This window comes from Amblyomma maculatum, chromosome 2 (assembly GCF_055883805.1).
Source record: "Amblyomma maculatum isolate TAMU_Amacu chromosome 2, ASM5588380v1, whole genome shotgun sequence".
In the NCBI taxonomy this organism is placed as follows: Eukaryota; Metazoa; Arthropoda; class Arachnida; order Ixodida; family Ixodidae; genus Amblyomma; species Amblyomma maculatum.
In genome coordinates, this window is record NC_139345.1 from 51,128,397 (window position 1) to 51,154,660 (window position 26,264).

General features: G+C 48.6%; 1 protein-coding gene across 1 annotated transcript; it reads right to left on the reverse strand.

Moving 5' to 3' along the window:
* Positions 1 to 1,565: 1,565 nt before the first annotated feature.
* On the reverse strand, positions 1,566 to 25,245 carry LOC146198607 (uncharacterized). The gene is made up of 8 exons (XM_084591941.1): positions 25,234 to 25,245; positions 24,386 to 24,562; positions 23,704 to 23,880; positions 19,098 to 19,253; positions 14,300 to 14,476; positions 9,255 to 9,380; positions 8,569 to 8,736; positions 1,566 to 1,890 (listed from the first exon to the last, which is right to left on the reverse strand). Exons 1-8 carry the CDS (start codon positions 25,243 to 25,245, stop codon positions 1,621 to 1,623), a joined length of 1,263 nt encoding a protein of 420 aa, XP_084448067.1. The 3' UTR covers positions 1,566 to 1,620.
* Positions 25,246 to 26,264: the final 1,019 nt, after the last annotated feature.

The following is a 26,264-nucleotide window of genomic DNA, read 5'->3' on the forward strand; positions in this document are numbered from 1 at the left end:
GTTAGTTGAATATTGTGTTCGCATTTGTTTAAACCTTGATCTGGTTTAGTATTTATTTTTTTCACTGTGTTTTCTGTGTAACTCCTGCCCCTACTTATTATATTTGGAATACTTGCTTTGCTATCTTTATAGTCTTCTTTTATCGCATTATATCTGGAATACTTGCTTTGTTATCTTTATAGTCTTCTTTTATCGTAGTGTTTGGTTCATTGTCGGGTTTTTCCTCTTGTCATTTACCGATTCGCCTTTTATCGGTATCGTGTCGTAGCGTTTTAATTTTTTTTTTATTTTTATTATTGTGCAGTGTAATTTGGACTACTATCAATAAATATTCAATTGTTTTACAAGAAAGTGACTTTCTTGAACTTTTAGACTACTATCTATATATATTAAATTGCTTGTAAAAGAAAGTGACTTTCTTGAACTTATTCCTCAATCACACGGCGACACACGTACTTCACTGGGTTGACTGGTCTGAAGCACCTCTACCCGTAATTAGAGCGGTCGCCCAGCGCCCTAGCGTTCTTGATATCAAGACGGCATTTAAAGACGAACTCAGGCGACTCCGTTCGCACTACTCTCATTGAAGCAAGAAATGTACAAGTTAGTGGCAGCCTGATTAATACGTTGTGAAACCCGTTTATGAGCACGCTCCACCCCCCCCCACCCCCCCCCCCCAAAAAAAAAAAAAAGCTACAAATTGCGTAACTGTCCCGCAGCTCCTCATATTAATCAGCTGTCAGATTGCCTCATAAATACTTTTATCTGCTCTTCTCTCTAAACAACGATCAACGCGCCTATTGGCATACACACAAACACACACTGTCGACGATTTCTCTGCCCAGCAGACGACGCACTCACCGCGCTAGACCATTCTGACAATGACACAAAACATTTGCGGCACGCTGCCCATTGATTTCAGCGATGGTGAAAGAGTTCCTGTGACTTTAGGAAGCGTTTGAAACCGGTGTCGCAGTACTAGCGAGCACTCCCCTCCATACACGCAAGGGTTCTGAAGAAGTTTATCAAGTTATGCTGTATTTTGAGAAAGGGCACAATAACCGGGACTCGTAGGTACTTTCTAGTTTTCGCGTTCGTAGAATACGCGCACTTTTTCTAAGCGGGGCGCTTTGACGGCGCCTCCCGTTCATTACAATAGAGCGATAAAACCTTGTTTATTCGTTTTATCCGAGAAGTGTATATTCTTATTACACATTTTGACCACATACTAAAATGGCAGTGCTTGTTGCCCAAGAACCGAGAGGCGCCTTCGCCACGTCGGTGCTATAGCTTTCACCAGCCAGAAAAATTGGAAATTCCATTTAGCTACTGTCCATCAGTAAATGCTTCGAAAAAGCGATCACGTACTCGTTGCTACCTGGCGCCAAACATGAAAAGCAGGGAGGCTTAAATAGCGACTGAAAGACCAGCTGGAACGCCACATAGGAACATGCCCGAAGAAGCAAGCGCACTATCGTCGCCTTTCAGGTCAGTTGTGCGCCACCTGGCAGCACAAAGTGCCAGTATGCACCTTTTGCGTAAAGAGTTCAACACAATCATACGGAGCTGAAACTTTACTGAACAAATGCATCTTCTACTGAAGCCATTGCTGTAATTTCTCTAGGAGAGAAACTTCCGGGCAAGTTTTCGTTGTGCAGGATCTCTATGAAGCCGGGAGTGGTGGGAAGCTCCCACGAGCTGTGCACGATCACCTACTTGACCTGGCTCCCTCGTCGCGAACGTCGATGCAGGCAAGAAGAAGAATGGCTGCGACGAGAACGCAGAATATCCGCCGTGCGACGACGGGTTTGAATACAGGGAGTGGTTCGTGCTCTCCCCGTAACTACCGGAAAAGTTTGGGCACACACAACGCCAATCCTGCAGCATCCCCTGCATCGATGACAATGAGCTCTGTATTAAAAGTCATGACGTGATTGCATTAAAGGTTGTCGTTACCGTAAATGCACGTTCCTTTTATCTCAATCACTAAGAAATTTCCGTATTTGTATCCTCGTTACCGAATCGGACACAGTCATAAGGCATTATGCTACGTGAAACACAACCTTAAATAAATATTGAGCCCCATTTACCCAGCCTTACTAGTACTCTAGCGTAGCAGTGTGCCGAACTCGGGAAGGAGTGATCCTGGATAGCTCGATTCCCCTAAAAGTCCCATCTCAAGTGATAAGCCCGAGTCAACGCGGCTATGTCAGGTGGCCGCTTAACGTCACACGAGACAATGACAAGAATAGACAGGCCACTTTTGCCAGCCGTAAACAGTGCATTTTTCAGCGGCAAAATCTCCTGACAAGCCGCTATTATGGCAGCGCCTTTGAGCTAAACCATTCTAAGCAAGCAAGAAATTTCAGACCTCTCAGCGTATTCATCCACCTGCTTGGTCTCCCACCTCTGCACGTAAGACATCCCAGATCTTGAAAACAATTGCTTGGGCTTGCCAGAATGCAATCCGACGCACCACGACATATTCGGTACGGAGACAGCGGGGTCTGTCCTTTCATCATCGGAAGCGTAACTACTTCCGGTAAACACATTCCGGTCCACCTCCTACACATGCGACAGGCCAAAAATCATTAGCACTGATCCAGTGCGGAGTCGCCTCAAGCTCTGTAGGTTGTCAGCTGATGAAAAGCTTGCTTTCGTCAAGCGGCCGTGCAACAGTGATTTTCACCTTTAAAGACTAAAGGTTATCGTTAAATTTTGCGCACATTTCTGCGATGACTGGCACAGCAGCGATCGAGCATGCACTCAGTTTCGTTTGCCTACTAATGCGCTAGGGCACGGAAAATGTAAAAGGGCTAGCCTGTTGCTAGTCCCCTTCATCCCTACGGGGTCCACACATCTCTAATTCTAAGTAAAAGCTTATCGCCGCCACCACATGAAGGAACTGTCCCGAGAAAATGTCATCTGTAATGCGTTCATTATCGTTGCAGCTTTCTTTCGAAGCATTCCGTTCGCGCATGAAGCACTTATATGACATTACCGGAAGGACACATATTGCTTGTTTACTGACGCCGAAGGCGACTACCACGTGGATTTATTACATTCTTTGTGGCACCAAGAAGCACCCATATTTATCGCGAATACTTAAAGGGGTCAGGACACCAATTTTGGAAATAAATTGTTCATTGCATCTTATTCCTGATGTGCCAGTCAACTAAACGTTAAAGTTTCAGCTCCATCGGAGCTGCATATATTTTTGAAACTAGCGTTTTTGTTTCTTCGTGAATAGCTTGTTGATCTATAGCAGGTGTATAGTGCCTATAGCAGGTGTAGCCGGTGACGACATAAACGGAAGCCGCGTCGACTGCTGCGTGTTCTGTGCACGAGCAGCGTCAAATGCGGTTAGGTTAAGCCGCGATAAGCCGATGCGGGGACCAAACAGCAGTCATGCCGCTGACCGCGGTTACCCCAAACGCAGCTTATCAATCTTTGTTGACGCCTTTAACTTGGGCGATAACGGCGTCCGTGGGCAAAATTCATGAGTACGTCGGGGCGCTCGAGTACGAAAGGCGCGTCAGGTGGCCTGCTCCAGCAACGTACACACTGTGGACTGAAACATGTATCAAAAACTACACATAAAACGTGCATAGAGTGCTGTCCGACGGCACGTTTGTAAAATACTCGAGTACCACCAGACAGCACAGCAGCATAGGGCGCGGCGCGCTACATCGAGGCACCGAATACCCCGTACTGCCTTAGCAGCATCGTTTACGCTGCTCGTTTTCAGACCAAAGTCTGGCTCCACCAACATCATGAAAGTAGCCGATAAAGTTGTCAGGCTTACAGCATCGGATGCCGCAAACTTATAGCAACAGTGCCGCCCGCTGGCGCTGAGGCCATCTACGTTTTCCTAACCATCGCTAGGCCTATATTGCTTAGCATCGAAGCCACAGCGGACAGCACTTTGTTAGTGACCAGTGAGGAGTTTTAGTAAAAGGGCCACTCGATCATTAAACTTTTCCTCAAAGCCATTGTTTTGTAGTGAATTGATTGAATAACTTTATTTGATGAGTCAGGTCGCAGATGAGCCAACGTTTCGACAAGTGGACTTGTCTTCGTCTGGGCCCAGACGAAGACAAGTCCACTTGTCGAAACGTTGGCTCATCTGCGACCTGAGGCGTACCCTATTTACCCTTGTTCGGTTCTTCTTTTTTATACCGTGCAAACCATCTTCTTCCTATCGTTCTACCTTTATTTGATGAGGGTACTCTTCGCGGTTGCTCCTTTTGTGGAGCCTTCAGCACTGGTTGGTGTCCTTATTCTAGGGCTCCACTTGCTTCCGCCGCCCGTAGGACCTCGTTGGTCTTCACAGTGGTCGCTGGCCAGCATTGCATCCCATTTCTCCGCACTATAGGGTCTTGTATGACGTTTACCGCGTCATTCTTTTGGCACGCCCATGTTATATGATACATCGTGGGTTTTTCACCACACCACGAGCATAAGGGCGGGTATGCTGTGGGGTTAATAATGTTTCGTACGTACAGATTCGAGAACGTCCCTGTCTGTAGTTTACGCCATATACCCGCCTCTTCTTTGTTGAAGTCTTTATGTGGTGGCGCGTATCTACGTCTCACCCCCCTATAATATGCAAGTATCGCCGAGTGCTCGCAAGGCACCGGTGTAGGGAATTCTTCGAGCCCCGCCGGGGTGGTGCAGTGGTAAGACGCCCGACTACTGTGCCGGAGTTCCCGGGTTCGAACCCGACCGCGGCGGCTGCGTTTCGATGGAGGCGAAACGAAGAGGCGTCGTGTGCTGTGCGATGTCAGCGCACGTTAAAGATCCCCAGGTTGTCGAAATTTCTCCGTAGCCCTCCACTACGGCTCCTCTTTCTCTCTTTCCACTTTCATTCCCACCCTCCTCCCTTTCCTTACGGCGCGGGTCGGGTGTCCACAGAGCAAGTGTGACAGTTACTGCGCCTTTCCCTTCCTGTGAACCAATTTATTATTAATTCTTCGAGATCGGATGGTCCGGGAGCTCGCCTCTTGAATCCCCGCCATTCCTGCGTGTCCCAGCACCCATATGATACTGTGCTGTATAAGTCTGATCACTCATTAAGCGTTTTTTATTTCATCACAAGTCGCCTCAAGGAGTATGCGCATGGCGGCCTTGTGCACCCTGCCGTCTATAAAATTCCGGCAAGCCATTTGACAGTCGGTTAGAATTATTAGTGACAGTCTTTTAGGAAAGCCTTCCGCCACCGCTAGAGCCACGGCGACTTCTTCCGCTTCCGTTACAGAGCAGTCTCTGATCGATGCGCTTGCAACCTCCTTGTGTCTGGAGTTGACCACCGTCGCAACTGCCTTCTGTCTGTCCTTTTCGTACGTGGCTGCGTCCACATACATCATTCCTTTCTTCTTCTCGAGAATTCTTTCCAATGCTTTCACCCTTGCCTCGTGTCTGTCCATGTGGAGCCGAGGGTCCATGTTTCTTGGCATCGGGGCTACCCTTATCATCATGCGTGTCTCATCTGGAATGTTGCACATTCCTTCAACATCCTGCAACTGCCCCTGGTACCCTAACCTTTTTAGGAGGGCCCTTCCAGTCGTTGTCTGGATGAGTCGTATTTTCTGCATGTGCAGCAGGGCTTCCTTATTTTCTTCAAAAGTGTTATGAAGCCCCAGAGCTAAGAGCTTCTCCGTTGACGTAGTTTCGGGGAGGCATAGCGCCGTTTTATACGCCAACCTTATCATGGCCTCCGCTTGGATAGTTTCAGACTGGTTGAGAGCCTGGTAGGGCAAGCTGTAGGTCACTCTGCTTACTACCAGACTCCCGATCAGCCTGAGGGTGTCTTCCTTCCCTAGCTCATGTCTTTTCCCGGTTACTCTTCTTATTATTTTCGCTACCTGTGACGATCGTCGTTTTTAGCAGCGCTATAGGGTGTGGGCACTGCGCTGGTTCGACTGTATCCACATCCCCCAATATCCGCACCATTTTCTTTTCTGGTATTTCTGCCCCGTGCAGCAGTATCTTGAGACTCGGTTCTGCTGCGTTCTGCTCTTTTCTTTCGCTGCCTCTCCAGATTCTTATTAGCTCCGACTTTTCTGTCGAGCATGACAGCCTCCGTGCCAGGACGTACTCTTCCACGCAGGTGGCCGCCGATGGTGTACCGTCCAAACTCACACTTGCCGGAGAAAGTGTAATATATACTGAACCTTTCCTCTCCTGTAAACCAATTATAATTATATGTAGCACTGCAACGAATGACGATAAGAGACTAACGATGGGAGGCAAATTATAGGATAGGAAGGTTAGGCTTTCACCATTCTCCTCTTAAGAGATATCTAAGAGACCCTCTAATTTTTTTTTAAACTAGGGGGCATATGCAGAACATTTAAATATCCCTCGAATACTCACAAAGACCACGGCTACGGTCATGTCGAATTAGAATATACGGTACATAGGAACACTTCAGGCAGCAGTGAATTATGCTAAGAGAAAACACTGAAAAGAACGTTTAACATACAGAAGAAATACCGCCGTGATCAGAGGCCTGGAGTACCTGACGTTTCCGAGGTAATCGTGCCAGAGCTGCCACCTGTAACCTAACAACCTTCCCTTAAGAGAAGCTTGCTTAGGTCACCGCGCCGTAAGGGAAGGGAGGAAGGTGGGAGTGAAAATGGAAAGAGAAAGAGGAGCCGTAGTGGAGGGCTACGGAGTAATTTCGACCACCTGGGGATCTTTAACCTGCGCTGACATCGCACAGCATAGGGACGCCTCTTCATTTCGCCTCCATCGAAACGCAGCCGCCGAGGTCGGGTTCCAACCCGGGTACTCCGGCACAGTAGTCGGGCGTCTTACCACTGCACCACCCCGGCGGGGCGCAGCTTTACTGCCATACATGGCACTCAAAACGTAACATCGGAGAGGGAGTAAAAGAGAGACAGGGTACACGGCGAATCAGGACACTATGTCGGAGAAATCCGAGCTCTGGTTGGACGGCGTTGCAAACGGCGTCTCAAGTGTCCGACAAATGAGCGGCGCGCAGCAAGGAGTACGCCGGTAGACCGACGCTGATGCGTCGGAAGCCTATTTTGTGTGCTTTTTAATTTCGAACCGCCCAATACTATGGCGTCTCCACAATACAGGGTTGCCACATCTGCCGCCTGTTAAGCTTGATAGTGAATATGGTCTATATGGCCTGCGCTAAAACTGCAATGCGGCGATGGCACCAGGCAGAGTAACTGTGCAAGCAGCGGCAGACGGACTTCCACCGTTTGCTTCGCTCGCTCATGGCTTAAAAAGAACTGGCAGAAAATTAACTATTTATACAGGCAGGTGGTTCGCAGTGTCGAACGGCGGCGGCTATGCGTTTCGGCTTGGGCGGTGCGGGTTACCGAGCGTTGCACCGACCACAACCTGCGTTTCGTTGAACACATCAAAGTTCACCGGCGTTCCACGATCCAATTTCATGCTGGGAGCATGCGATGTCGGCAGACGCTTTCCTGCTCCACTTGACCAGCCCTTCACGGCGGTGCGCGCAGGCATGTGTCAGGACCTCGTTATGAGGGACAACACCGACGGCAACGCCGCGAAACACAGGGACGGGCGCCAAAGAGCTGCGGTCTAAAAAAGAGAAAGATTTGCCGCAGTGGAAGACTTCGGACCACCGCGGAATAGCGGCTGTCGCCTCACTGTAGTTTAGTGGTCCAAAAGCCCCTAAAATGTTTATTCTTAGCGTTGGCATGATACTCGTACTTTTTGTCAGCGGGACGCATTTACGGCGCCTCTCTGTTCATTGTAATGAAGAGATCTAACCATGGTTATTCGCTTTATGTGAGACGAAGTGACCTTCGTCCGGTTTGTGCTAGTTTCACCGGCCTGAAAACGAGCTTGGTCTACTCAGCTACTGTTCATAATAGAATGCGTCGAAAGTCTGACATTTTCTCACATATTCGTTGCTATTTAGCGTAAGACATGAAAAATCAGGAGGTTTAATAGCGAATATAAGAGGCCAGATGGAACGCCATAGAAACATGCCCAACGAAGGGAGCTCAACATCGCCGTCTTTCAGGTCAGCTGTGCGTCACGTGGCAGTGCAAAGTGTCAGTGCCTTTCGAAAAAAGAACTTAAAAGCCCCGCCGGGATAGTGCAGTGGTAAGACACCCGACTACTGTGCCGGAGTGCTCGGGCTCGAACCAGACCATGGCGGCTGTCCGACCAGAACCAGACCAGAAGAGGCGTCCGTGTGCTGTGCGATGTCAGCGCATGTCAAAGATTCCCAGGTGGTCAAAATTACTCCGTAGCACCCCACTACGGCTCCCAGTTCTCTTTCCACTTTAACTGCCACCTTCCTCCCTTCCCCTACGGCGCGGTTCAGGTGTCCATAGAAAACAAGTGAAACAGATACAGCGCCTTTCCTTTCCTGTGAACCAATTATTATATTAATCATTCGGAGCCAAAACCTCGATGAGTGAACAAATGCATCTCCTTCAGCGGCCATTGGTGTTAGATTTTATAGGAGGGAAAAGTGGCATGTTGCGGTCATGCAGGATCTCTATAAAACCGGGAGGGGTGAGCAGCTCCGATGAGCTATGCCCAATCACCTACCTGATCTGACACCCTCTCCTGCCCGTACGCCGATGCAAGCAAGGATGACCGAAATGCGCACGTAGCCTCCCCATCATGCGACGAGGGGTTTGAATCCATGGAGTCGGTCGTGCTTTCTCCGTCACTATCGGAAGTGCTTGGGGACACTCGACGCACATCCAGCATCTCCTGCGTCCATGACAGGATCAAACGTTTTGTAGCACATTCAAGGTCTGTATTGAAAGTAATGACGTGATTGCATTAAAGACTGTCGTTCCCTTAAAAGTACGTTCTTTTAGCTCAATCACTAACAAATTTTGCGCATTTGTATCATCGCGGTACCTAATCGGACATAGCCATAAGCTATCATGCTACGTCAAACACAACCTCACATAAGCATCAAGCTCCGCTTAACCGAGCGGTACGAATGTGCTACCGTGGTCTATAAGTGTGGCGCTCCGGACACGGGATGGAATGATCCTGGAGAGATCCCCTAATGTTTCCACCTGAGCTGGCAGCCAACTCGGATATCGCATGTGGTCTTTTGACCTCACATGAGACGACCATAAATGTAAGGCCACTTTCGACAGCCGTTAGCAGTGCATCTTTCAGTGGTAAAATCTGACAGGGTCCTATTACGACAGCGTATTTCAGCGAAACCACGCTAAGCAGGCAAAACTTTCAGACCTCTCAGAACATCCACCCACCTGCTTGGTGTTCCACCTCTGCACGTACGTGAGCCTAGACGACATGTCCGGCATGGAGACGGTGGTGTCTGTCCCTTGATCCTCGGAAGCAGAACTGTTTCCGCCAAGTCCGTCCAGCTCCATCTCCTGCACATGCGATAGGCTCAAAATCATTAGCCCTTATCCCGCGCGTAGTCTGCATTGTTTCCAGCTCCACGTTGCCGGCTGATGAAAAGCGCGTTTCAGACTAACCGCCGTAGCGCTGCTTTCCACCGTGATGAACTGAAGGCCACCATTGGATCTCGCACATTTCTGCGTGTCTAGGATCTCGCGCACATTTCTGCGTGTCTGGCAAAACAGAGATCGAGCACACACACAGTTTTCTTGGCCCTATACCTAATGTAGTACGACACGAAACGGAAGTTGACACCGAGAAACTATAAGAGTGCTTGGAAAAAATTCTAGGGGAACTTTGGATCATTAAACTGCGATGAGGTGAAATCCTCTATCGCGCGGTGGTCCGGGACCTCTTTCTTTCTTTCTTTTAAAGCGATATCTGCATTCCAAAAGCTAAAGCCGAGTATCGCTGTGTGTATGGTGTTTATCGTGTGTGTCCCATCAGCTTGAGAGAGCGCGCCAACTGCTGTGGAGAGGAGTGCAAGGTAGTCACGCCGCGCACGCAGCTGAGAGAAGGAAGATGGCAGCGGTATCCCAGCGCAGATACGCCTCCGCGGAGAGGACGACGGTGATAGTTGCCGCACTGCGCATGCGCGTGTCTCAGCGGAGGGCTCCAACAAATCAGCCGCGCTCTGTTCATATAGTAACAAAAATACTGTATGCCTTCTATGCATGCTCTGCCGCCGTCGCCGGTTTAACGTGCGCTGACATCGCACAGCACACGGACGCCTCTTCGTTTCGATGGAGGCGAAACGAAGAGGCGCCCTTGTGCTGTGCGATGTCAGCGCACGTTAAAGATCCCCAGGTAGTCGAAATTACTCCGTAGCCTCCACTACTTTCTCTCTTTCCACTTTCACTCCCACCTTCCTCCCTTCCATTACGGTGCGGTTGAGGTGTCCACAGAAAACAAGTGAGACAGTTGCCGCGCCTTTCCCTCCCTATAAATCAATCAATTAAATCAATCAATCAGGAAGAAAGAGGCACCCCAGGTGTAGAAGGTGTACCAAAGCCTCCTAGACCCATTAGGCCTGAGCGCTCTGTTCGTGATGTCACAGTGTGACCGAGTGAAGCGGGAAATCGTCTGCCGCCATCGCATTCGCCGGTCGCATGAATAAGTTCTGCTGGTGCTCGGCGAGAGCCACATCATGGAGCCGGACGATGAGAAAGGCGTTAACCGCCGCAAGGCGTACCGCATGATACTGGCTGCTTGTGGTGATCCGGGAGACAGCGTTCAGGTCTGCATGAGTTTCGCCTGGAGAAATGTGAGCAGAGCAGCCGAAACGCCAGAAGAACGTGAGCAGCGCATCTCTAAACGACGCCGCGACGACGCAGAAGGCGCGGAAGCCCAAGTTCTGACGTTCAGCTGTTGGCCCTTCCAAGCTCGCTGCCGCTCTGTGGTGATTGGTGACTTGCCAAAGCCTCACTCTATGACAAAAGTCATGCCGTTCGGTCTGAGCAATGCCCAGCTACCTTCGAGCGAATGATGGTCTCCTTACTTCGAGGCATTAAATATTTTACATGCCTCTTTTACCTTGACAACGTTGTAGTATTTGCGCCCACAGTTATCACACACCTCGAAAGACTGACGGGTGTACTGCCTTCTGTACAGCCAGGTTGCAGCTCAACTCGTCTAAATGTTAATTCGCTCGTTGCGAACTCACAATCCTCAGACATCTGGTTGATTCTTCAGGTGACCGCCCAGCTTCTGCTCAAATTAAAGCCGTCAGACTTCCTTCTTCCTGGACCGTCTACGGATATGCGCAGCTTTGTCAGCCTGTGCTTCTATTTACTACGTTTCATCAAATCTTTTGCTAACGTCTCCAGTCCCCTCACCGAGCTCCTTGAGAGATACCTTTTCTGCTCGGAACTCTGCCCAAGGAAAGCCCTTTTCTTCACTGATCCACTTACTCATCGCTCTCCCCCCTGTTGTATTGACTCCTTTCGACCCGTCGGCTTTAACTAGGGTCACCACAGAAGCCAGAGGATATGATATCAGCGCCGTGCTCGCCTAACGTTATCAAGGTCAAGGCCATATCATCTCATATGCCAGCCGCCTTCTTTCAACCGCTGAGCACATTTATTGCATAACGGGGTGCTAGCCCTTAGCCTTCGGGCCATGTCTGAATTTCGACTCTTAACTGTTTGGCCTTTCTTTCTCGGTTCTGAGTCGTGACTGACCACCACGTCCTTTGTTCGACTTCTTCATTGAAGGGCCCTACAGGCCGTCTTGGTCGCTGGACATTGCGCCTCCAAGATTATTATTACACCGTTGTCTACACGCCAGGGTGTTTAAGTCAAGAGGCTGAATCCCTGTCGCGTCACCCTGTGGAGCCGTGAGTTCCTGAAGACAATGACCTCAATCTATGCTTGTTAGATATTCCTATCTCATTAACATCGCAGACGATCAGCGGCAAAACTCCACCTTGCATCCACTCATCGATAGCATCACCGATGCGAACCCAGATCCTTCACTCCACCTTTTTGCTTTCAGAATGACATCCTAAACAACAGCAACCTTATAACAGCGACCTTCGCCCTGACGAATCTGCGCTCCTGCTCGTCTATCCTAACAGAACTACATGACCTGCCAACCACAGGCCCCCACGGTGCCTTCCGAACGTACGATCGAGTCCGACGACGGCCCTTACGTTCGGAACTAAGTTGCAAGTTGCGGCCTCTGTCAACGCAGGAAATGGCCATCCACTTTGCATGCTGGCCTTCTGTAGCCTGTCGACGTATTCATGGAACCCTTGGATCATATAAGACTAGACCTGCTCGGTCCTTTTCCGATGTCCATCCTCGGCAACCGTTAGATCGCTGTCGCGACTGACGGTGCCACTCGATAAGCTACAAGCGTGCATTACCCACCAGTTGGACCAGCGATGTCCCAGATTTCTTGTTGCAAAATGTCATCCTTCACGGTGCTCCATAGCAACTGCTGACGGACCGCAGCCGCTGGGTAGTTGATGACAAACTCTGGTCCTGTTCCACGCAGCATGAGCTCACTGCAGCTTACCTGCTCGAACAAACTTACAGGGCGGCTGAACAGTACCCATACTGACATGCTATGTACGTCGCACCCAACCATCGGGATTGTGACTTTGCCTTGCCTCATGCAACCTTTGCATATAATTATTCGCGGCATGAGACCACAGGAGTGGAGTGCGCACCTTTATCTTCTGTGTGGTCGGCATGCTTAATTGTCTTTAGACACTCGCCTGCCGCTTTCTTCGGCTTCGGCCATGGAGCACGTACGTGACGCCATTGCCCAAGCAACTATATGGACCGCGAAATCAACCGCGACCGCCTCCTAGACCTACCAGAAGTCAGGTTGTTACTGCCTACATCGCTCATTACACTACGCACCAGAGTCACTTGTCCTCGTTTGGTCTCCACTTCCGCATGCCGGTCTTTCCGAGAATCTACTTCGTCAGCGTCAGTACAACGGCCCGTACTCCGTCATATGATCGACTAACATATGAGATAGTCCCCCTCGATTCTCCAACGTCATCCACCTTCCATGACGTTGTTCACATAGTTCGCCTCAAGCCCGCTCTCTTCCACAGGGCTTCCGCCGTTGGGGATTATGTCAAAGGTCAACGAGGAAGGTAAAGTGCTGTGATCATGCGTGGAACGCGAAAACGACTAAGTGTGTTGTTCGTGCCGGGCGCCGCTGGCCTGGAGTTGTTCGGCTGAGCTGCTGTCAGTTATCCCCACGTAAATATCCGTAAATACATCCCCTATTTGTGTTCATACACTTACGTTAGACTATTCACAGACGTCAGCGAAAACGGCGGACGAACGATAACGTATGAAATCAAACTTTGACATTGATTTTTGGCTGTCATCGCGCAAAAAGAAACGTGAAAATTCGGCACGAATTTAGAGGGTGCTTTCAGAAAAAGAAGGGGCCACAGAAACAGACATAACTTTCCGGAACCAAGGTTGCTTCCCATGTCTCACCACTGCGCTCGAAAACACGTACCCATGTGAACATCAAATTATCGTACCTTAAATATATCGCAACAAAGGCTTATGAGGAACCTGATGGCGCATTCGGTTGGGGGGACGAGGGCAGAGACGCGGAGTATTGCAGAGCAGTTCAGGAGCACGTTGAGCGAGGGTGTAACTGTATTCCCACGGAAACGCTCTCTGCGTGTCGAGAGCAGCACGCCACGACCACGTGACCGAACTTCTCATCCCTGCATTATCGCAGTTGCAACCCGAGGAGAGGCCAACGCTCCGTGAAGAATCGCTTGTTTTGTATGCCTTTGTTCTCACAGCACGGCGATTTGTCTCCCTTGCCCCTTCTGATGCCAGTAGCGACTCTCTAACCTACATACAGCACCTCAGCAATGCTTTCAGCTCCTGACGCAAATTCGCTTGATTCCGAAGAGCTCGTCGAGAGCGCCGACGCTTTGCAGCCGCCATTTTGAGCGCAGCCTACTCAAGAGATGAAAAAAAAAAGATGGCGCGGATATGACGCTTTATGCCATGTGACTTCCCCTACACTCAGTTTAGACGAGAGAGCAGCCGGTAGTGCACTTGGCTGCTCTCAGCGTAGGAAAGGTCCTCCTCCTCGACGATTGGAAGCCAGTGATTCTACTCCTGCTCTCCCACTGGAGGGCGCCCGCTTGTCTGAGAGCACTTCTGAAGGACTCTCGAGTGCACCTTCTCTCCCACTCCAATTCGCCATGACAGATCACTTATGGCTGGAAAAATACATATGCCTCCCAGTTTTGGGTCTACGCAAGATTCAGTACAAACAACTGCCATCCCAGCGAAGTACAGTCGATTCTGGCATTCCGAAAATATTTAAAAGTAGCCTTTGCGCATAAGCGATTCGAAGTGGTATAGTACATTTCCGCGCGTAAGACGTGTGCACTTACCTCCTCGGGCTCCTGCTTCACTGCGTTCAGCTTCAGCGCAGACGTTGAGAGGTGTTGCTGCGGCGAACTGCTGGATTCTTCGATCCGCAGCGAGAGATTCACCGACTGTGGTGTTGTGGTGTCATGGTCATCACCGGGTACCTCCTGGAAGTATCTGCACCAGCCTTGTTTTGCCCTCTGCATTCAAAATAAGGCCATCTGTAAAATTAAGCAATTTGAAGCTCCGCCATGAAGAACACAAGGCTATCGCCTGAATATCTTAACGTCACATTAACGGCGCCAGCCCGTGGCTCGTTTTACGGATCCTTGTTTGGGTTCATGCAGTTTGCTATGCGCTTTGTCAACATGTTCTTATTTTCCGCCTTCGTTATGTCTCACATAGTCACATTCAGTCGCATGCTGCCACATTTATGTCTAAAAGCACACGACATACAAAGGCGCGCTTTAACCAACCCGTACCAATGTGCCTGCGTGTCTTAGGGGCAACGTACTCACACGGGCTCAATTGCCATGTTGACCCAAGTCTCCATATTAGTAGCTCCCGGCATGAGTGATCGAGGATTGTGGAGCGCACTAAGAATATATGGGCCCGTTTTCAGTAAATTAGTGAAAACAGTTTTTGAGCGCGCGCACTGCAAACATAATCAGTACCGGCGGACGCCGGTTGAAAAAAAACAAAAACAAAAAAGACGTTTCAGTGTGTTTACATGCGATCTGGCAAGTATTCTCCGCCACAGAGTTATAATAAACGTTCAGTTTAGCATCCTTTAATTTTTCTATAACAAATAACATAATATGTGTCATACGTTTAAACCGAAAGACCTGCAACAGCGCAGGAGTCAACGATCTGAATTGTACACCGCGTTTACACATGATATCTTGCGTGCGTCAGGTGGAATTTAACGTTCGCGCTCAGTTAAGAAAAATAACAAGAGCAAGGTTGACACCGGCCTGGTTGGCACACGCTTTGTAGCATTCTCACACAGTGCATAATGAGGCCAAACATTGCGTCCGCATTTTTCACTTCACCCAGCGCAGAGCAACGATTTCGTTTTGTTGACCGAGCGAACTTATCGGGGGTAGTTCCCGGGGGGCTAAGAAATGGAGCTCCGCATTTACAATATCTTCTATTCTCATTTGCATTCAACAGACATTAAGTATATCATTCAATATCTTGGTATAAGCTAGCTAAATCCCCCCATTTGTTTTTCAGGTTAAACTTTAAGTGTCACACTGGCCTCGAGGGACGCGAAACGACCGATGCTACCGACCGCGCGCTCACTTTCCGGGCACCGACCTCGTCTCCCACCGATCCGGACTCCGAACCGAATCCCGCCTACACTTGCAAGGGGCGCATTCTCATTCGCCTTTACGTCGAAACTTTACTGCGCCCGTCAGCATTAAAATACTTTGACCCCGCTTGCACGGGGAAATGCCCACACTGTGAGGAAAAGTCCTCGGACATTTTGCACATAGTGTAGACATGTAAAAAAAAAAAAAAACCCAATCGTACCTCCTACCCTCCTACCCAACATTTCCCGGGAGGACTGGGACGCGGCCCTACTCGGCTGCGACGGAGCAACGAGCCTTGGTCGAGCGGGCTCGTGCCGCGGCCGACGCCATTGGGCTTTCGTAAGAGAGAGACCCTGTAGTAATTGCAAGGGGCGGCCTCTTAAGGACCGCTCCCGTACCCTCCCTGTATATATATAAAAAAAATAAATGTTTTTCATCATCATCATCCTCCTCATCACGCAACGAAGAACATAACGACGGAAGTAGTGGTACCAACGAATACGTGACGGGACGTAACGTATTAAGTGATATTATTATTGTGGTAATTAGGCATAAAATAGATAAGGACGCAGAATGTCGTCATGGTTAATAAGCAGCGTACATCACGCCGTTCCTCGCTCCCCATCTGTCGTGGCTCGCTTGCGTCATGCTAGCTGTTGTCGAGCCACCGAAGCGATTGGTGTCACAGCGGCATGCACAACGGCTGCTCCTGCTTGTCTCCTCTTTGTCGCCACTGGCGCGCCAATTGGTCCAATGAACCATCACTAACGCGCCTTCACTGGAAGACCAAATTGTACTTTTTCATGCCAAAGTTGCGGCGCAAATGTTCACGTAGCCTTCCGCGTGGTGTCACATCGTTTCGCGTAATAATTGGAATACACCTACTAGTATATATAGTTAGCGGGCGCGGTTTGAACCGACATATGTGTATTCAATTGGGGGATATGATTACCTCACTTCACAACGTAACCTAGTCAGTCAACCGGTGGTTTTAAGAGGAGGTAAAGTGGAGTGGGCGCCGTCAAAGGAAGAAGAGAAGGAGCGGAGAGGCATCTGTCAGAGCAGCACCACCGCAGGAAGTTACTGAAATTCTGAAAGTATACGCCAGATGTTTTAGCTTAGCCGCCGTGCCACACATAGGCCTTTACGATCACGTGATCTGACGCCGGCATGGATGGTCCACTCGAGAAGCTAGTGGGCGAAGCGCTTCCGTTGCAGCTGTCTGTGTGTTTCACGAAGTGGTTTTATTCAGTGTCATTCGGTGTGCTTCAAACAGGCGTAAGATGATACATCTAGATTTCGAAAGATGCCCATATGCAACTCTTCCTTATCATCACCAGAAGAGAATCTTGGAAATCGCTGATTGTCAGAAATCGAAGGCCTCTACGGATTCGGCAACGCATCCACAGGTTTGCCCTAAAAAGAGCATCCGTCTGCATAGATAGTTCCGCGCGAAGGTACATAACGTTATCTTAAGCTAGTGTTTTTGTTTACCCTGCATTTTGCCAACTGGGCGTGACTAACGGGTCTGCATAAAAATCGCTGTATAAAATCTGACAGCTACGTTTCGATAGGTCGCTTCATCAAGATTCTTCCGCTCTCCGTGATAGTGCCTTCTGAAGCTCCTAACAGAATGTGCACTTTGTGGTATTTGTTTCTGATAAGGATTTCTTCCTTTTAATTAGTATGTGCGCAGAGTGTCAATGTAGTATAGGAAACCCGTTTTATTTAACTATGCGTAAATTTTAAAGCGAAATAGTGTATATCATAGGAATTTTCTGAAGGCATGTGCACATGAGCAACACACTTACATGTCTCTAAGAAACTGTTCTCCAGACCATTGCAATGTTCTTGCGTTTCGGCAGGACCACTTTGTTACCGATTCCGAACAATTCGTCAGCTTTTGACGCTGGCAGCCACTAAATATTAGATAAAGGCCTTTTTTTCACAGGTACTGATGAAGAGTTGGAAACCATCGAGTGGAATAGTGAACTCCAGATTGCTCGAGCAGAGCTTGCTGGAATGTTTGTAATCCCATAGATACATTATCTACGTAAGCGCTGCCTTAACCAAGCTGAGACAAGTTTCAAGTCAGTTTAGCGATTGCCCATGACTGAATGTTTCGAAAAGTGAGCATTTTGTTACATACTCGCTGGTACCAAGCATGAAAGGCCATGAGTTTTATTTCCAGGACACAGGCGAGAAGGAATGCGATAGGCACAAGCCAAATGAAGCGAGGTAAGAGCCCGATCAATACAATCATTCACTACCAAAAATTACAGGGAGCTCTAATCTCGGCTTATATGCAGGCAGAAAGTGGAATTATTAAGAGTACCAGGCCTATATTACCGTTATCCCGTATTTAATGCATCAAATTCGGACGAAGTTAAATTTTTGGGTCGAGGAACCAAACTTTAGGGGATGTCCACCTAAATTTGCAAGTCTCAACTGAGTTAACCATACTCAGATTAGTTTGACGGCAATTTTGGTAAAATTCCGAAGTCATATGTATTGAATCCAAAGGTTGATTGATTGAATAACTCTATTTAATGAAGATATTCTTCGCAGTTGCTCCTTTTGTGGAGCCTACAGCGCTGGTTGGTGTCTCGATTTCAGGGCTGCACTTTCTTTCGCCGCCCGTAGAGCACGCTGTATCAGACCTCGTTGGTCTTCACAGCGGTCGCTGGCCAGCACTGCATCCCACTGGTCCGCGCTAGGGTCTTGTATGACTTGTAGCACGCCAAATTTTTGGCACGCCCATGTTATATGATACATCATGAGTCTTCCCCCACACCACAGTGGGATCCAAAGAGTGCAAATTTCGGGAGCGGACACCCTACCTTTAGAGGTCACCACCGCATTGGCCATATTCTAATTTTATTAAGAGATCGAGTTTGATCAAATTTCAACGAGGTGGACCTTCCGTGATCGGGGGGACAGAGTTTGCGGTCGGCCCATCCCATTTTCGAGATGACCACTGAATACTCCATACTCGAATCTGGTTTCGCTTCAATAATGGTCAAATTCTGACGAGATTGAAATTTCAGAGGTCTAGGGGGCCAAATTCTAGGGGTGATCGATTAAAATTTGAAGGTAGGTGGCCACTGAATCGGCCATACTCGAATAAAGGTCGACATCGATTTTAGCCAAATTCTGTCATATTTCACATACTGATTAGATTAATACCTAATTTGGCCATATTTAATCAATTACAATGCAGTGGATCATTACAGTTCATGTAGTGGCCCCTTGCTGACAAGCTCTGTCCACAAAGTCGACCGGCAATCTGCCGAAGCGCTCCGCCGAAGGGCTCCCCTTACGCCACTCGAGCCAGATAAGGCTTTTGCGTAAAAACCTCTACACCGAACAAATACATCTCCTACGGCAGTCAAGGCCAGTAGTTTTGTTTTTCCCCAGGATCGAAATTTCCTGGCAAATTACGACTGTGCAGGTTTCCAGTGAAACCAGAAGGGGTGGAAAGTTCTAGCGAACTCAGCCCACCTACCTGATCTCGATATCGTAGAGGCGTAGAGAATGGCTGCGACGTGGACGCAGTCTCTGCCACGTGTGACGAAGAACTTGAATCCAGGGAGTGGGTCGGGCTCTCTCCATCACCGTCCGGAATGTTTGGAAACCTACCCCACTCATCCTGTCCCGCCTCCTGCATTCATGACGTAACCAAAAATTTGGGAACGCTTAAGCGCGTACAAGAAGAGAGTGAGAAGTTTGGGCTTTTACTGAACATTAAAAAGACAAAGATCATGGCGTCTTGCCCTATCAAGTCCTAGAGCATCAAGGGACAAGAAGTGGAAGCTGTGACAGATTTTCTCTTCTTGGGCTCCAAGATTACCTCGGAAGGAGACTGCAGCTATGAAATTAGGAGACGCCTGCTTCTTGGAAAGAGAGCCATGGATAGCCTTGACCGCCTAGTAAAGAGCAGAGACATTAGTCTGCCAACCAAGATCCGTATAACTCGTGATATGGTCTTTCCAGTTGTGATGTATGGATGCGAGAGTTGGACTGTGAAAAAGGCTGACCGCCGAAGAATTGACGCGTTTGAATTGTGGTGCTGGCGAAGACTCCTGTGAGTTCCTTGGACTGCCAGAAGATCAAATCAGTCAATATTGTCGACCATAAACCCTGACTACTCATTGGAGGGTCAAATTCTAAAGTTAAAGCTCAGCTACTTTGGTCATCTGATGAGAAGAGAGGAGTCGCTGGAGAAAGATTTGATGTTGGGAAAGGTTGAGGGTCGCCGGAGAAGGGGTAGGCAGCGAACGCGATGGTTAGATGGCATCCTCGAGGCACTGCAGATGAAGTTATGTGATGTTAGGAAGATAGTGAGAGACCGGAAAGCGTGGCGTGACATGGTCCATAGGGTCACGAAGAGTCGGACACGACTGAACGACTGAACTGAACTGAAGCTCTGTGACGCAAAGGCATTAATGGCTGCCGTCTACGGCTCCCTCGGCGGATCCTCGTTCGTGTGAATGCATGCACGAATATGCCTGTGTGGCCTAGATATATAGTAATGGGCCCGCCTCGGGATCGAGCGATATTTATGGGGTTCGCTTCCCCTCATTCTTTCATCTCAATGGAGTTGGCAGCTCCTGTCAACTCGATCATGTCATGTGGTTACTTGTCGTCGCACGACCCAACGACTAGTTAGAACACGACCGTGTCACCTACTAAATGCAATCGCTCAGAGCCATGTCCGCAATTTTGAGCTCACAACGACGACGCATCATTTTATGTAGAACTTGGCCACTTAACGCTAAACCTATAAATCTATCCCGCATGAGTGCATAGGGCATACACATGGGCCATGTGCGACCGCAAATGAAATATGCACCTAATTGAAGGTTACCAGCCTTTTGTAACGCAAAAGCGTACCCCGCAATTCTACAGAATTCTGCGGTGCATATGAAAACGATAAAAAATCACAACCATTTGTCCGACAATATAGATTGCAGGCTTGCAGGTGGCATGTCTATTCATCTGTCTATACAGTCCTTCTCACAAGCATGTCTGGCAGGGGCTAGTAGGCAGGCAGCATGGCAGGGCACCCACTGGTCGCCTGCTTGTGTGATACCATGAGACCACATGTCATACACGAACTTTCAGGGCCTGCCAACACGGGCAGCACATTTCAGACGGGAATAAAAGTGCCTGGGACACTCTGACAGCAATAGTCTAACATCCATGCTTTCAAGCGTAGTTTTCATACTTTTCTGCTATCACGCTAAATAATTTTCTTTCACTGATAAGAAATACATATCACACATTCAATTGTTCTCCTCTGTCTTACATTTATATAACATGTTAGCAAATTATGTTCTGTTTATACTTACGCGACCCTGTACTTCGGCGTGTTCTACATTTATATCACATCAGCTGCTGTTTTCATCCGCTGTTATTTGAACACAATCATTTTTGTTTTGCATGCTTGTAACCTGAGGTCGATCCCCTGTGCAGCCATTGACTTTGGGACCTCCTCCTGTATTAACCAAAATCTTTGCATTCAATCACTGTTCGTTGGATAAATTCCGCGTTTGATTGGGATCTACCTCGAGAGCCTGAAAATTTTAGCAGGACTGCTACAGGGGACAAAGAAGGAGCAAACCAAGTGTATCTAACGGTGTCAAACAAAAAAAGCACGCACTTCTCTTCGCTGAGCTAAGGTTATGTTCCGACAACAATATTAATTGACAAGGGAATTGTGTGAAGCCTACTATATATTGTCACGCAGGGGTGCCGTCAGCAACAAATGAGACTTGATCTTCACAGGGCTGACTTGCGATCGCAAAAAAAAGAACGAAAAAAAAAAAACTAAGAGAATCGGCGGCGGCGATAGCAACAATCATGCTCAACAGTCATCGATATACTAACTCCGTCATACCGACAAACGCTCAATTTATAGAAGGCGAGGAAACATCTAGATAAAGCCACGAACGGTGACTAGCACAAACTAAAACATTGCAGAAGCATATGCGAGTAGCCGGAATGTTCGAGACACATCTCTGCGCATCTTCCGCGACAAAGAAACTGATAAAGCTGCGTCTGGCGACAACGAGCACAATCAAAGAACATAGAATTGATACGCGCGCCAGAATCAAAGCGATAAGGCCGCATGCTGCAGGCTGTCGAAAAAAGAAGAAATGAAGGTTTGAATGGTTTTCGGCAATATACAAGAATAACAACACGTAGGTAAGCATCAACTCCAGTAAACATCCATGACTGTGAAATTTCATATCTGGATTCCTAAGTGTTCCTGGATTCCTGGATTCCTAACGCACGGTCTGAAATCTAAGTAGTATACTACTTTGGTGCTACCGCGGGCCCTTTACCGCCGACGAGGTTCCGGGAATTGGCAAATGGTAGATAAACTTGATCAACGCGCCATGAAGTTCATCAACGGACTCGTTGAATTTTGGGCACAAAGTGAAAACTTTTTCTACCTCTACTACTCCGTGGAGGCCTTTCCCGCGGCCAGGGTCATGGTCTTGGCTGCTGCTGGAGTGCAGCCAAGTTTTGGAGGTGTTTCGGTGCTCGCCTGGACTATCTTCCACCTGCTTTTCAGTGCTCGACGGCACTACATGGCCCCATGGCAAGAGCACCTCCCAACATCAGATAAGACCCACAAGCCCACCTTGAGCACAGCACCCAAATCGTTGCCAGCTGTTTTGCGGTCGCATACGAAAACAATGAAGATGCCAGTCCACCCGTAGCACCAGATTTCCTGGCTATTGATCGAAGAAGCAGAGCACATAGACAACCAAGGACGAACATCTGGGTTGAAATGTCGCCGTACCTCGCCGAACCTACCACCAAGATTTTCAGGTCACACCGCACTTACGAAGACAGCTACAGCTCCTTACGAAGCTCTGCTGCCAACTCCAAGATCACCGCATTCCACTGCACGTCCAGCCGCCGCCCAACCATCCATTACAACAACAGGAGATCCCACACCAAAGAACCAGACCTGCCCGTCATCAAACCGCCCGCCCCTACTACCGACGGCCACCGTGCAAGACGATTCATCACCGATTGCCACGCCGACGAGGCCCGGATCACGGATGGATCTTGTCTCAGCTGCATCACTTGGATCACAACAAGATTCGACACCATGCAGAACGTCGGGAATGACGTCACCATGCTCAAACAAATGTATAACCTCAGGAAACGCTGTGGCTCAGACAATGGCTGAAATTGAAACAATACTGGCAGGCCGACCAAGCTCACGCTCCCACCAGTTCCCCTTCTACTCTTGCAATTCGCTCTCGAAATTTGTATTAAATTACGAAAAATTATCGATAAAGCAATTAGGCATAAGCACCACGTAATATATATATATATATAGCATGGTGTTGCTACATGCACGCGCCTGTCTTTGTCTCAGTGTGTGTGCGCGCACGTGTGTGTCTGCATATGTGGGTGCGTGTGTGTGCGTGTGAGTATGCGTGTGTCCGATGGAGATACCGAATACGCTGGATGACTAATTCACAAAGGTCCAGAGTAGACTCTCGATAACAGGACTCAGCACATAACAATACGAGCAGACATCAACACACTCTTTGACCTCTAAGTAGTTGGCAGTGCTATAGCACAGAGATACTACAGGTTATATGACAGTCGCGTCAATATATGTGTGTTTACCATAGGGCAGGAAGAAAAGATGGACGAGCGATTACGTGAGCAATCAAACTGGCATCATTCATTTATAGGCAATCATCCACGTAAAAGAGATTTAAAAACTCACTACGAATTTAGCGGGTGACTTCAGGAAAAGAAGGCGCCACAGAAGGAGACGACATTGTTCGCAAACCAAGGATTGCTTCCTCTTTCTCACCACTCTGCTCGAAAATAGTCATGTAAGAATCGAATTGATGTATCTTTCGGTAAATACTCATGATTGATCAATTGAAAAGTTGCATATTCTTCGAGCGAACATGCAGCCGAGTTTCGAGTCTATGTAGAATACAACACAAACAACCGCCTTCTTACATGAACACCATTGACTCTGGCATGCTGAGAGCATTTCAAGTTAGCCTTTGCGCATAAGTCATTCGAACCGATGGGATATTTTCATCGTGTCCGGCAATAGGACTTACCTCTTCAGGCTCATGCTTCACCGTGTTTGAGATCAACTGAGACGATGAGAGGTACCGCTGAGGCGAACGGATGAATTCACCGACTCGCGGCGAGAGGTTCGGCGGATGCGGGGTTCTGGTGTTCGGTTCATCTCTGAGACAATCCGGGCTTTCGCTATACTCGCCTTGTCCCTCATCCTGCATTCGAGATAAGACCAACTGCAATGGTAAACGTTAAAGGCTCCAGTCTGCCGCTCCTTTTGCCGATCTATACAGTATGCAATGCGCTTAATTTTGCACCTTTATTGTGCCGCACCTACTCTATCGCATGATCTTATGCTGGCAGGTTATGTTAAAAAGTGCTCGACTTGGATAGACCAACACCGGGCTACAAAGACGGCGCTCGTGGTGCCGAAGCAGACTTGGGGTGAAACGCAGGCTTAGTGCCTGTAGGAATATATGGAAGCGAAAGTTTCAAAGCAAGTTTCTCATTTCACGGGGCACATATGAAGTATGTTGGTGCAAGGCAAACATGAACATCCTACAACAAAATTTGCAAGCATGAAACACCATTTCAAGAGCGCAGTATCTTTAAGACACCGCTAAACGTAATGGAGCTGTGATTTGGAAGGGCGACCCATAGCAGCACATGAAAACACAAATTATCACAAACATTATCAGCGCGTCCGGCAATAGGACTTACCTCCTCAGGCTCCTGCTTCACCGTGTTTAAGATCAACTGAGACGTTGAAAGGTACCGTTGCGGCGAGCGGATGTATTCACCGACTCGCGGCGAGAGATTCGGCGGCTGCGGGGTTCCGGTGTTCGGTTCATCTCCGAGACAATCCGGGCTTTCGCTATACTCGCTTTGTCCTTCATCCTGCATTCGAGATAAGACCAACTGCAATGGTAAACGTTAAAGGCTCCAGTCTGCCGCTCCTTTTGCAGATCTATAGAGTTTGCAATGCGCCTAATTTTGCACCTTTATTGTGCCGCACCTACTCTGTCGCATGCAGTCTTATGCTGGCAGGTTATGTTAAAAAGTGCTCGACTTGGATAGACCAACACCGGGCTGCAAAGAGGGCGCTCGTGGTTCCGAAGCCGACTTGGGGTGAAACGCAGGCTTAGTGCCTGTAGGAATACATGGAAGCGAAAGTTTCAAAGCAGGTTTCTCATTTCACGGGGCACATATGAAGTATGTTGGTGCAAGGCAAACATGAACATCCTACAACAAAATTTGCAAGCATGAAACACCATTTCAAGAGCGCAGTATCTTTAAGACACCGCTAAACGTAATGGAGCTGTGATTTGGAAGGGCGACCCATAGCAGCACATGAAAACACAAATTATCGCAAACATTATCAGCGCGTCCGGCAATAGGACTTACCTCCTCAGGCTCCTGCTTCACCGTGTTTAAGATCAACTGAGACGTTGAAAGGTACCGTTGCGACGAACGGATGGATTCACCGACTCGCGGCGAGCGGTTCGGCGGCTGCGGGGTTCTGGTGTTCGGTTCATCTCTGAGAGAATGCGGGCATTCGCTAGACTCGCCTTGTCCTTCATCCTGCATTCGAGATAAGACCAACTGCGATGGTAAACGCTAAAGGCCTCAGTCTGCGCCTGCTTCTGCGGATCTATACAGTTTGCAATGCGCTTAATTTTGCACCTTTATTGTGCCGCACCTACTCTATCGCATGCAGTCTTATGCTGGCAGGTTATGTTAAAAAGTGCTCGACTTGGATAGACCAACACCGGGCTACAAAGACGGCGCTCGTGGTGCCGAAGCAGACTTGGGGTGAAACGCAGGCTTAGTGCCTGTAGGAATATATGGAAGCGAAAGTTTCAAAGCAAGTTTCTCATTTCACGGGGCACATATGAAGTATGTTGGTGCAAGGCAAACATGAACATCCTACAACAAAATTTGCAAGCATGAAACACCATTTCAAGAGCGCAGTATCTTTAAGACACCGCTAAACGTAATGGAGCTGTGATTTGGAAGGGCGACCCATAGCAGCACATGAAAACACAAATTATCACAAACATTATCAGCGCGTCCGGCAATAGGACTTACCTCCTCAGGCTCCTGCTTCACCGTGTTTAAGATCAACTGAGACGTTGAAAGGTACCGTTGCGGCGAGCGGATGTATTCACCGACTCGCGGCGAGAGATTCGGCGGCTGCGGGGTTCCGGTGTTCGGTTCATCTCCGAGACAATCCGGGCTTTCGCTATACTCGCTTTGTCCTTCATCCTGCATTCGAGATAAGACCAACTGCAATGGTAAACGTTAAAGGCTCCAGTCTGCCGCTCCTTTTGCAGATCTATAGAGTTTGCAATGCGCCTAATTTTGCACCTTTATTGTGCCGCACCTACTCTGTCGCATGCAGTCTTATGCTGGCAGGTTATGTTAAAAAGTGCTCGACTTGGATAGACCAACACCGGGCTGCAAAGAGGGCGCTCGTGGTTCCGAAGCCGACTTGGGGTGAAACGCAGGCTTAGTGCCTGTAGGAATACATGGAAGCGAAAGTTTCAAAGCAGGTTTCTCATTTCACGGGGCACATATGAAGTATGTTGGTGCAAGGCAA